This window comes from Solanum dulcamara, chromosome 4 (genome assembly GCF_947179165.1).
Source record: "Solanum dulcamara chromosome 4, daSolDulc1.2, whole genome shotgun sequence".
Classification (NCBI taxonomy): Eukaryota; Viridiplantae; Streptophyta; class Magnoliopsida; order Solanales; family Solanaceae; genus Solanum; species Solanum dulcamara.
Genome location: NC_077240.1, coordinates 1,192,985 through 1,206,206, shown reverse-complemented (window position 1 = coordinate 1,206,206; position 13,222 = coordinate 1,192,985). Strand labels below are relative to the sequence as shown.

The 13,222-nt window shown below is 31.4% G+C and overlaps 2 protein-coding genes across 3 annotated transcripts; both read right to left on the bottom strand.

Moving 5' to 3' along the window:
• Positions 1-3,509: 3,509 nt before the first annotated feature.
• On the bottom strand, positions 3,510-6,535 carry LOC129885335 (endo-1,4-beta-xylanase 5). 2 transcript variants are annotated; one of them, XM_055959577.1, is made up of 8 exons: positions 6,118-6,535; positions 5,958-5,992; positions 5,738-5,885; positions 5,443-5,615; positions 5,263-5,364; positions 4,963-5,109; positions 4,135-4,773; positions 3,510-3,934 (listed from the first exon to the last, which is right to left on the bottom strand). In XM_055959577.1, the coding sequence occupies exons 1-8, from the start codon at positions 6,212-6,214 to the stop codon at positions 3,599-3,601; spliced, it is 1,677 nt and encodes a 558-aa protein (XP_055815552.1). In that variant the 5' UTR covers positions 6,215-6,535; the 3' UTR covers positions 3,510-3,598. The 2 variants fall into 2 exon arrangements, with proteins under 2 accessions (XP_055815552.1, XP_055815553.1); XM_055959578.1 differs by lacking the exons at positions 5,738-5,885; positions 5,958-5,992; positions 6,118-6,535 and having other exon boundaries at positions 5,263-5,357; positions 5,443-5,519.
• A 1,324-nt stretch (positions 6,536-7,859) lies between these two features.
• LOC129885334 (protein NUCLEAR FUSION DEFECTIVE 4-like) lies at positions 7,860-12,008 on the bottom strand. The gene is made up of 2 exons (XM_055959576.1): positions 10,560-12,008; positions 7,860-8,476 (listed from the first exon to the last, which is right to left on the bottom strand). The coding sequence occupies exons 1-2, from the start codon at positions 11,756-11,758 to the stop codon at positions 8,005-8,007; spliced, it is 1,671 nt and encodes a 556-aa protein (XP_055815551.1). The 5' UTR covers positions 11,759-12,008; the 3' UTR covers positions 7,860-8,004.
• Positions 12,009-13,222: the final 1,214 nt, after the last annotated feature.

Here is a 13,222-nt window from a genome sequence, read left to right as displayed (position 1 = left end):
TATCTAAAGGGAACTAATGTGCAAAGTTTGAAGCAAATGAAGATCACAAATATATAAAAGATTGCCTATTTGTGAAGATGTGTTAGAGAAAATAGAGTTTGCTCTCCTCGAAGATTTTAAATTATCATATTGTTATATCCTACTCCCTCAAGTTTCATTTTAATTTATTTTAGCTAAATTAAGCATAATGAAAATTTGAACGTAATTATTACTTTATATAGCTATTTAAATACAAGGTAATATCATAATAAAATTATGAATTTATCTTGATAATTGTTAAAATGAACAAGTAACAAAAAAATTAATATAAGAGTCAAGTAAAATAAAATGGAGATAGTACTTCCTTTTTTTTCGTGGTTATTTATAAGGGTTATAAAATATTTTTCAAAACTTTCCTTAAACTTCACCACTCGAAACGGTTCAGACCTTGGATCTGAGCCCAACCCAACCCAATCTTAACCCAATTTCCGATCTTGATCTGAGACTCGAAGTTTGATTTGCCGATTTCGAGTCAAGACCACTCATTTTTACAAAAATATTTTCCTTCATACCAAACACACTCTAGAAAGATAGAAAGAATTGAAAAAAGAACTTGTAATCTGAATTATTTATTTCTTTACAATATGGATGATATAGATATTCATTGAGTTTACCCATTTTATTCATGTCAAATATGGATCGAATCAAATAATTTATTCATTTTTATCTAATTTTATATTTGTCTTCCCTCATTATATTTAGAGGCCATTTGAATTGACTTATAAGCTACTTTCAGTTTTTTTTGAGTGTTTAGCTGACCAACTTAAAATTATTTTGTGCTTAAAATAAGCCCTAATAAATAGTTGAGTTTATTTAGATGAACTTATTTTAAGCAGTTTATAAGTTGAAAACAACTTATAAGTCAAAAAAAAAGTTAAAATGCACCTACTTTTTTTTTAATTTATAAATAGTTTTCAACTTATCAACTGCTTAAAAATAAATCAATCCAAACATGTTATTAATAAGTTGGATTATCAGTGTGCATTATCTGTCATTTAAAAGTGTGGGGTAAGCTTGCGGTATCCAATAGAGAATAAGGGGCATTGGATTCCATGACCCAATTAAAGTATCTCGTCTTTTCATGATACTCCAATATTTATGCCCTATATATGCACCTAAACTTTGACCAAAATTTGCATAATTGGTAGTGCCTCCTCTCCTAAATATTAAATTGAACTTCTCTATACTCGTATAAGTCTGTTAAATAATGTCCTTAGAAGAATTACAAAAATATATATATTTGATTCATGACCCCCAAGAGAGTATAATGAAGCCACTAGTGGGGATTTAATGCAGAAATCACTCATTTTGTTCACTACAAATTGATATTATATATTAACCACAAAAGTTAATGAGTATTCATCGTATAGTCACAATTACATACTCCCTCCGTTAGTATTTACAGTCTGTTCGGTATGTCTAATTTTTTCATGTTTAATAAATTTAAAAGTTTTTGAAAATATTAGTTTAGAAAAAATAGGTTCTTTAAAAATAAAAAAGTAAAATGATTATTTTTTAAAAAATAGAGAAAATAAATTCCACATGTAGTATATTTCATATTGATTATGTCTTTTTTTTTCCAACATGCCTCATCCACCGTCCCATTATATTTGTCTAGATTATATATAAATATCTTTAGAATAATATTATTTTCTCATATATCAAACACTAGATATAAATATGAAATCCTACTTATTTTCTTTGAAATTATTATCCTTTGTACCGAACACACTCCTGTACTAAAAATAATTACTGTCAAATACCTAATGTTTCAGAAAATTAAGAGAGAAGATGTTTTTTTTTCTTTCTATTATATCCCTTTGACATATATTATTATAGAATAAAGAGGACGCCATAAATATGGACAAGGACCGAAGAATTAATAGAAGATAAATTAGAGAAATTATTTTCTTTATTAATATTTCTTTAAGGGCATGCAGAATTTTATCCGGAAGGAGTAATATTTTTTTAGTTCATTTTCTTACTATGCATATGATCAAAATCAGATAAATAAATTAAAACGGAGTGAACAAATTTTTGAGACTTAGGGGCTCCAACGTTCAGCTGATGAACTAGTCATGTGATTTGAGGGTACCAGTCCCCACAATCCCAGATATAGATAGATAATTATGTCAAAATTCACTTTAGAAGGACGAAATTAAATACTTTGTTCAACTGAATGACTTTTAGCAGAGTAAATTCCTGTTTCTTCTGCTTTTGTGAGGTGTTTTTTTTTTTCAAAAGCAAGCTGATTTTTCTCTCCACTTTTAGACAAGTTTCTATCTTTTAAGATAAAAGTTTTCCTCTTTTTTCATATTTTAAAACATTATAAAGAGGGTAGGGTCAAAAATAGGAAACAAAATTAGTCCCCATTTTGCTCAGGCAAAACTAGTTAAAGCACATTTTTCTCAATATTTCAAAAGTTAAAACACACTTAAATTATAACATCAAGTTTAATTTTTCAACTATCTCGTATTTTCATTACATATAGACCTTAATTATCACACCCTATATATATTAGAATATATTTCACAGTTGAGTTGGCCAAATATTTAAAATTATTTGATAATAGACGCGTGAAAGTTGTAAAACCTCATAAAAATGGGTTCCATTAGCTAATAGTTTAGATATGTAATGAAAAATATTGGATAATCAATGTATGAAATTCAAAAAAGTGTGATAATTTTATTGTATTTTAATCTATTAGACTGAAAATATTTATCCAGGGGGAGTACCACTTGACACCCTTTTAAAACAAAAATAGAGCATGTATATCATGCACTACCAACTACTTAATGAGGTGTGTTTTGATATATAGGTAAAAATATATAGTTGAAGTAGATAATTAGAAAATTAGGTATAGTTGGAGGTGAACTTGTGAAAAAAATAATATTCACTACAATAAAAGAGATATTTAGTTGTAATAAATTATTTAACAAATAATATTTATTGCCGCTAAAATAATTAACGATAATTGAAACGTTTAGTGGCATACTCGCATTTATATAGAGTGCTGATTATAAATATCTATATTTATTATTATTGTTAAATATAAAATAATGCCAATTTATTATTGCCATAAAATCCCATATTTATTGTATTATAATTTTATGTGTGTTTTTTACTATTAACTCAATTTTATTAGACAAAGGATCCTTTAAAGACATCTTTTGACTGTTTTCAAAGAAGTCTGTTTGGTTGCAAAGTTAATTATATCAAGATTATAATGTACTATTGGTTGCGTGAACTACTCTAAGTTGAGTGATTTTTGAGTTATAAAATAAAATTGAGTGACTTTTCAAGAGAACTATTCAAAGTTGAGTGACCATCTGAGATATTAGCTCGGTATGTGATGGATACATTGTCAATATGTTATGCTGTGTGTGCATTGTTAATGGTATAGCGTAGCATGGAAGTGAGTGAAGATTATGAGAAATTAGTGTTCTAATCTTACATAAACAATAAACAAAAATGTTAAAGTGATTTTTTTATTTTATTTGTACTCATTTCTTATTTGAAGCACATGCAAGCTGACATACACTACATTTGAATAACAGCATTATAACTGAACATTTAAGTGCCTGGTTTCATCTCCTCTGAATAATGAGAATGTTGAATTAGCTGATCTGTTTCCAAATTTGACAGTAATTTTGTACTCACCTAAAAAACCAGAAAAGCTAAATGAACCATGTTCATCAGTTTCACCATGCACCACCCCAGTTTGCCATTCTTTCAGCAAATTATCAACTATGTCCCCAGCAGGAAGGTTATGAAAATAGTTATCTGTTAAACACATTTGATAACATCCATTAGGATGTAATGCTGTCCAAAGCATGATTCCATTAACACCTGGATGTGAAAATCCCTCTCTCAATACCATCTCTAGATATCTAGCCTGTCATCAAATTCACAAAAAATTATTACCATCAAATCTTTAATAATATTCCTTTTGTTTCAATTTGTTTGTCTCATTTTGACTTGACACGAAATTTAATTAAGAACGAAAAAAAAAACATTTGAATCTTGTGGTTAGAATGTATCAAAATGTTCTTTATTCTTGTGATTTTACTGTTATAGTAGGTGAAGTACCCTAACCTGAGTTTCTTTATCAAGATTCTTGCTGATATCAACTTCTGTAAGCCATATAGGAAGTTTAAGTGTAGCCAATTTGTCTAACACTGCTCTGATGAGTGGAGGATTTGGTACTGTAAAATGTCCTTCTAGGCCAATTCCATCCATGATTATTCCACCTTGTTTTAAATCTCTCAATTTGAAAATGTATGCATCAACTGTTGAATTCATGTCATTGCAAGTTTCTACAACATTATAATCATTCATAAACAATTTGGCTAAGGGGTCTAACTGTTGTGCTGTTTGAAAAAACTCAAGACTTGTGTTGATGCCAAGTCTTTGTTCATAGAAATCATAATGAAGCATTTCGTTATCGACATCCCAATGAATGAATTCATTCTTGTATTTTTTCATCAAACTTTGTATCCTGGAGTTGACAGCTGATTTAAGGTCTGGACCAGTTAGATTTCGAACCCATGAAGGAGTGTATCTCGGATCCTCCCAGAATATGTTGTGGCCTCTCGCAATGATTTGGTTAGCTCGGGTGAATTCAACCATTTGATCAGATATGGTATAATTCACTTCTCCTTGTTGAGGTTCTGTTGAATACCACTTGAGTTCATCTTCAAAAACCGCGGCATTGAATCTCTCTTTAAACCAAGTCTGTAACAAGTAGAAAACTTCATTGCTGAAAAACACTTTTAAGTACTGAAACTGATTTTGAAAATAAACAGTTACGTATATAGCCTTAAATGTTGAAACTGAGATAGTAAACAGGGTGAAAAATTTGTTGTAATAACAAACTAACTTAGCGTTAAGTCTTAATGGAAAATTTGATCAGCATTTTATTACCTGATATGTTGGATTTCCAATAATTGTCTTAGTGATGGCAGAACCTAATGGAAAATCTTTATAAACTTGCTCAACTATGATTGATGCTCCTGGCACTCTTTCTCCTTGCACATCTGATATGTGTATAATCGCGGTGCATTTTCTTACCTAGAGGTTGAATTAAGCAAAAACTAGTATAAGTACACCCGTGGTCAATGAAACTCATAATGTTTACAATAAAAAACTGAAGATGCTAAAAGCAATTTACATGACAATGCCTCAATTACAAACTTGAGTAGCCTAGAGTTTCAGAAGGTTTACTTCATCGATTGTGTCTTGTTGGTTTTTCTTCCATTGCTGATAAGTAAACGGCTGCAACGAAACACTAGAAATCGAGATATTTAACATTGCCCCATCTGATCTCTGCCCCAAATTAAGTTCATTATAATTTGTACCACTCGAACAATTGCAATCAAAATTAACTCAATACCTGACACATACCTGGAGATAAAGTAGAGCATAGGAGGAAGGAAAATCAAGCACAAATCCACCCTTTAAAAATGACCAGCATCCGGAACGAGCAATGACATTTCCTACACACTTAACTGTTCCATTAGCTGTTTTTAGGCTTGCCTTTATCACAGCTGAATCTGCATCAAATATCCTGACCCAACCTAATAGCAAACACGACGATTGATTAATATATACCAGTAGTACTACATTTCAATTTGTAGCAATCCTTTGCACAAAATAAAATAAATGCCTAAGTGATGAATTTCAGGTACAACAACTTAACTGGAGAAGCTATATATAGTATTGCCAGAGAGATCGTTGAGGACGAAGTTATACGAATTAGTCTCAGATCGAATGACTTGATTTTCGACTGTCCTATAATCCTTCATTATACCACCATTGTAAAGTGCGTCTTCTGGCACTGACTTACACTAAAACAGCAGAAATTAAGTAACTTAAAACACCATGATCGTTCTTAAAACAGGGCAAAAGGAAAATGTTACCTCAGTATATGCAGAGTGATCATAAATAGGTTCCTCTACATCAAAATAACATTAAAAAAATAAAAATAAAAATAGACATGTTATTAAACATTATTAAGAGTACCCAAAATCAAATGGAAAATATATGAAATTAAAAAAAAATTATATTTATAGGCCATACCATAAGAAGCAAAGGAGGAAACTATGAGAAGAAAGAGTCCTATGATGAGTAAAAATAAGTATTGACACTTCATTTTTCTCTCAACACTTTGCTGCATCACAGACCAAAAATAGTAGTACAAAAATTTGAAAAAACCTCAGTACAAATTCAATAAATAAAATGCCTCAAGGCTCAAAGTCTTAACAGAAAATTAAATTTATGCAACACAGGATACATGGGACATCCAACAATATGTCTCTGTTCTTAGTATCTCCGTGACCAATCACATGATTGAATACATTTATTTAAATAAATTTGGAAATTGTTCCTTGGACTATTAGAATTTTTTTGACGCTATTTCTAACCTTTATAGTACTCAAGTTACCTAATTAATTTCATTTCTTTTTATAAAATATGATGAAATAAAGAAAATGCCAGAAGCCTGTAGTGTATGATGCCAGAATGCAGTATGTACTAATCATATTAGTTGAGTGGTAATGTAAGTCCGAAAACTTTTTAAATATATCATAAAAAGTGAATCGACTTTTGTACTACCTCTATTTTAATTTATGTAGCAGTGTTTGACTAGATATTGAGTTATAAATAATTGTGTGTCTATAAATCCTCTCAGTAAATTGAAAAATGGGAACACTAATGTAGGTCAGTAGATGCATAATTCATGATCAAGAAGTAAATGACATACTCTGTTGTCTGGTGTACTCCATTCATCTGTCTCAATTTATGCCATGGTGTTCGACATGACATTTTGTATAAAAATTAAAGATTTTTTTAAAAAATGAATCATAAATATCTAGTGATATTTTACCAGTAACATTTATGTAGGCCGGCAAATGCTTTATTCATGATAAAGAAGTAAAATGACATGCTCTTTTGTTTGAAAAGCCAAGATTTTTTTAATTATTATTAACAAAATGAAGTTAGGTGTTTTCCAAAGGACATGACAATTGAATGAAATGTAATAGGAATCAACCCGTGACCAATTTGACCTCAAGTGTACTGGCTATCTAAAAGGTGTGGCACTTTCCAAGAATTGGTGACACGAGCTCATGAAGTAGAGTATTGTGGTGGGCCATCGTATTTATCTTTTGATGATGTTTGTTATCATATCTTTTAACTGTTGAATCGTCAACGTGGCTACGAAAACAAACTGATGTGTGTTTTGAGCATTGGATGACTTAGACCGTACAGTAAGTAACTCAATGCTATGGAAAAATGAAAGCATAATTAATTAAAATCCTTCCACATGTTCAATCCTTTATTTAAAATCCTCTTTTGGATGAAATCGAGACGAAGCAATCCATTATCAATTTTCAGTGGCAACTAATTAAGTTAATTAATTAAAAGTAAACAGACGTAAATAACTAACTAATTATGGGTCAATTAACACCATTAAACAAAGGCAAGCTCCTTGAACGGTAGAAACTTGTCCCTTTTTATGGGCCAAATCCTAAGAAATTTAGTCTGATATTGCATTATCTTGTAGCCCGTCATGGAATGTCCAATTATTTTGCATCATAGTCAATTGTACTTGTCCACATTTTTTTGAACTGATGAAGACATTACGGACTTTAACTATCTAATTGCACTGATTGGGGTTTGATCTCACTGATCCCTTGCTTCACCACACCCAAGCTGAGGCTAAATCAAATGAAACGTAATATTTTTTTCGTATTAACATGGTAAAAATACCATTTCAATAGTTTAATAAGCTTAGTGCCGTACAAAGAATTTAGATTTACTCAATACAAAGTAAAGAAATTCCCACTAATCAAACACAGTTGACGTTTCAAAAATGCACAAGTGCTAGTGGAAAGGGTATCATCAGCAAACAATGTCCTATCAATCCTCCCACTTGACTTCACGATAAGTACCCAAAGAGAATCATCATCAAGATAATACAGCACTAGTCTTCTTTCCTTTCCTGCTTGCATAAATCTTAGCATATAAGTTCTTGGTTCTAATGGATAGCAAAATATCCAAGCCGAACCCAACGATGCAAGCTATAGACATAACTATGAAGACAAGTCTGTAGCAGTGAGCACCTACACAAGTGTTGCCACCGTCAGCTGTCGTTGTAGCCTGAGCATCATACAGCAGACCAGCAAGCAAACCGGAGAAGAGAAATGAGCCGAGTGGAAGGTTGAGAATTAGGACATTATAAATGAGACCATAATATTTGAGACCAAAGAGTTCAGAAGCAGTTGGAACAGAGATAGCAAGACGAACTCCATAGCAAATTCCAACGACTACAGAGCCAATGTAGAGTGATCCTGGCATAGCCATTGCTAAACAGATGTATCCAACAGCCATCAAAATCTGTGAAGCCGCATTCCATATTGGCCTTGGCACTGCAGCTTTCCTGCAAACAAGAAAATTAACATCAGTAAGGGAGCAAATTACTATCAGTGGCGCTCAGAATTTTATGCAAAGTTGTACGCCTAATGTCAAAACTAAACTAGTCACTCCAAACTGATGTTAACATTGCATTACTTTTTAGATGCGGACGACTTTGCCCTTCGTTTCATTTTGGTACAACATTGCCCTTACCGCTAACAAGGTTACACAAGTAGCTCAAAATAACCTTGTTAGCCAAGTATCAAAAAAATAACCTTTCCACTAACAGTTAGGGGCAGAGCTAGCAACTTTTTTTGGGGGGGCAGCAGAGCGAATGAATTAAAAAAAATCCTCATGAATATACAGGCTCATGGGTTCATCTGAACCTGTTCGACGAAAAATTATACTATTTATATTTGTTTAAAATAATTTTTTATGTGTATATAGTAAATATTGAACCCCCTTTAACTTCTTCGTGTATTTATTTCTTCATATTTTAAATGCTCTAAATAAAAATTTTGGCTAAGTCACTACTAACATTGTTCTAGCTCGGATGAAAAATGGTTCATGTTATTCCTTAACTATTTGAACGAGACAAATATATTATTAATAAAATTAGTGATGCTATAAGAATATCGTACTAAAATTCTGCAATTCACCGCCCAAGTTGGAGAATCTAGACAACCTTTTTCCGACTAAAGAAAGATTTTCTTAAAAGCCATCTCTATTGGTCAGAAATTAATGGGAAGGAAATAAAAGACAAGCATGGTCCGCGACTTTTCGCAAGATTTAATGCAGTGAAGACTATAGCTTGGAAGTTTCCCAATAGAAGCTTATTGCTATAATAATAAATAATTTGTGTAGAGTATTATGAAAGGGAATATATTCCATTTTCTAACCTTTCTTAGATTTTGTTGAAAATGTTGTTTATAGGAAATCTATTAAACATATAACTTGCGTAAGCAAGTTGCCTCATACAGGAATGGACTTTTCAAACTTTTCTCGCAGAGAAACTTTCAGTGCACATGAAAGTCAGACAAGAAAAGACCTCATCGGTTTAATTAGTGGGGTGAGGCAGAGTTCTTTTCTTCGTAAATTTAATGACCCTTCTTAATTTATAAAACTACTGCTCCCACAATTTTAATTTGATAGATTTATTTTGACGCCAAGTTAAAAAAATAAAGAAAAATTATGAATCTAGTAATTTTTAAATTAAATATATGTCAAATATATCAAAATATATTTAATTTTATGATCATAAAAATATCATATCAAAAATTAAAATTAAAAAGTTATCAAAAATAAAAATTCATTTTTTAAAACGGATTAAAAAAAAATCAAGCAAATTAAAATGGAGAAAGTAACTATGACCTGTTTGAAAAAAAAAACTCATGCAAATAGCCAGACGAATCTACTATTTACTTTTCTTAATTAGTATATACAAATTATATATATTATATATTAAGTATACATATACTCCATTATATATCTATCAATTATTTTTAATTTAAGTGATTTAGATTAGAAGGGAAAAAAGAAATGGAAGGGACCTGTTTGAAAAAAAAAATCTTATGCAAATAGCCAGACGAATCTAGTATTTACTTTTCTTAATTAGTATATACAAATTATATATATATATTATATATTAAGTATACATATACTCCATTATATTTTTAATTTAAGTGATTTAGCTTAGAAGGGAAAAGAGAAATGGAAGGGAATGATAGAAGGTGCAATCAAAATAAATCCCCCTTCCCTCTTTTACTATAGTTACAAAAAGACTATGGAAAAGGAATCCTCAACAGAACTACCTTCAAACAAGTACATCTAAACTTCGGATTTCCAAAATCAGCCAATTAGCCAAAGGTGAATATGGATGCGTGATATGAATTGTTCTGAATTGAAACTGAAAGTAGAAGTAAAGGTAAAGCAACATAATTCGTATTGAGGTATCGTTTGATCATAGACTTTGAAGCAATTTTTGAAATTTGATCAGATTTTAAAGTTTTAGCCTAAAAATCTATTGATCAAACGAGATCTAAATCGAGCTGCAAAGTAGATGCTCAGTAAGCAACCAGTTTAATTAATTATAGTGCTAGTAAACTTACTTGATGAAGTATTCGGAGACGGAGCCGGAAATAATGCGACCGAAAAATCCCCAGATGCTGGTGAGGGAGACGAAAATGGAAACATCAACAAATCCCAGAGCTAATCCCATTTGCCCCAAATTGTTCATCACAGTCAAACCGGTTCCTACTCCACAAAGAAATGAAACAAACAAGATCCAAAAATCCAGAGTCCTTATCGCCTCGAAAATCGTGTGATCTTCTCCAATAACAGGTGGCCTTTTCTCCACCACCACAACAGCTGGCACCGCATTTTCCTCCTCCACTACAACAACCTCCTTTTTCTCCACTTCGTCTGTTGTAACTGTTTCTTCAACGCCCAGTAATGGCTCAGTAATATTGTTATTGCCTTCAACGTCTAAGTTCACTGAATTTTCGCGGATAAAATTCTTCACCATAAGGTGAATCGGAATGAACAAAGGCGATGCTAGAAGTACTAGAAGTATAGCAGCAAAAATTTGTGAAAAAACTTTTCCATGACTGCCAGAAATGTCAAATACCAACAAATAAACCGCTATAATAACGGCAATTATGTTAATGACGCCGAAGTATTTGACCTCTTCCTTCTCTTCTGTGGAAGTTGAGGAAGGTGGAATTTCACGGAGAAAGAAAATCGCCATGAGACAAACGGCGAAAGGAACTACGGCAAGCAGGAGTAAGAAAGTAGACGGATCGCTAGAAAATAACGCCGAACAAATATCGGTGAATATTGCCGTACTTAATCCTACATATCCTTTCAAAATTCCCGTTACAGGTCCCCTGTTTTTCCTGAAATTCCTTATACAAGTCACTAAAATGGCGGTGTTCATCCATGTAGTACTGTTACCTCCCATGCATAAAAATATACACATGACCCAGTAAGGGAGAGGTTTAATTGTACCACTAACGACAAGCCATTGAACACCGTAACCAATGAAACCTTCAATTCCTCCAATGAGAAGAATAACCGGAGTCGATAGACGGTCGGAGGCTAGTCCGGCGAGTATTCCGAACGCTTTCCCAATATCCTTAGCGACTGAGAGGTTGTTTAATTGGAGCTGAGTAAGTGCCATTAAAGTCTTTAAAGCGTCGGAATAGTTAGAGAAAGTGTAATTGTTGCCGGAAATAGCTTGTACCCAAACGGCAGAAACGAAGCCAAGCCATTTTCCGACGGGAGAATTATAACTAAATACAAAATTCATCAGAGACTACAGAGGAATTGATTCAATAAAAGCCGAATAATGAGAGTTTTTTTTAGTGAAACAGAGATTTTTAGTTCAAAATTTCTGATTCAAAGAGGCAGAAGAATTGATTATTATATAGAGAATTACTTAAGTCTTTTATTTTATTTTGATTAAAATTTGTTGTTGTCAAGTTGCTGACTGTTGTTTCTACGAAGACACAAATAAATTGCCCATCGCTTTTGCAAAAAACAAATTATTATATTTTCTTTAATTTTAATTTTTACGTTTGAGGTAAATAATTGCTTGAAGAAGAATACGTACTGTATTGTGTTACAGGGTAGTTAGATCATAAATTCATAATAAATACAAATTTAATGATAGCAATCAATCATTTGGGGATTTTGATTTTTATAGACACTTCAACTACGTATAAATATTTGAGTATGTTGTAAATTTATATCAAACTATTCATCAAAATAATATGAGATATTGTAAAACATTCAATAAAGTGTAATAAGGTCGGTCATGCTATATGTGTTTCTATACATATATTTTCAAACGGAACACACCGAAAGAAACAAACATATTCTCATAACTTTTTTTCTTAATTTCCTCAATTAAAGTAAATGTTCATAGAAATTATCAAAATATCATGATAATGGAGAACTTTAGATTGATGTGACTATCACGATTACAAAACTATATGTGAGGACCAATATATCCAGAGCATCAATTATAATATTCCCACTTTGATTTTGTTTTTTTAGTGAAAATGAATTTTATAAATATAATATTGAATATGTAGTTAGAAACCATATATAACAATGAAAACTTCATGATATTTAACATGAGACTTGTAATACTTACAAATATCAATATTGTGCCGTTTGATTTTAACTTTCATTCTCACTACTACTCCTATTTCCCATAGATTAATTAGGCCTTATCCTAATATTAACATGAAAATAACGTTGTAAAAGAGCGTAGATGCCTAATTTACGTAAAATAGCTAGCTAGCAGCCAAACAATTTCTGGTACAAATTAAATTGTGATTAATAATAAGAAGAGATACGTTGTTTACATTGTTAGAGGCCATTTGGATTGATTGATAAACTGTTTTCAGCTTTTTTTTAGTGTTCGGCTGGCCAATTTAAAGTTATTTTGTGCTTAAAATAAGCCTCAATAAATAATTGAGTTTATTTAGATGAACTTATTTTAAGCAGTGTATAAGTTGAAAACAGCTTATAAGTCAAAAAAAAAATTGGTCTGCTCCTACTTTTTTTTTAACAGTTTTCAACTTATAAGCTGCTTAAAAATAAGTCAATCCAAACAGACTATTACTTGAAATGATTAAGAGCCTGTTTTGTATGTTTTTAAAAAAACAACTTTTAAGTCATAAAGAAAAATGCAGGAGGGACCAATTTTTAACTTATGATTTCTTTTTGTAAATTTTTACTTATTTTGCACTTTTTTAATTTGTCA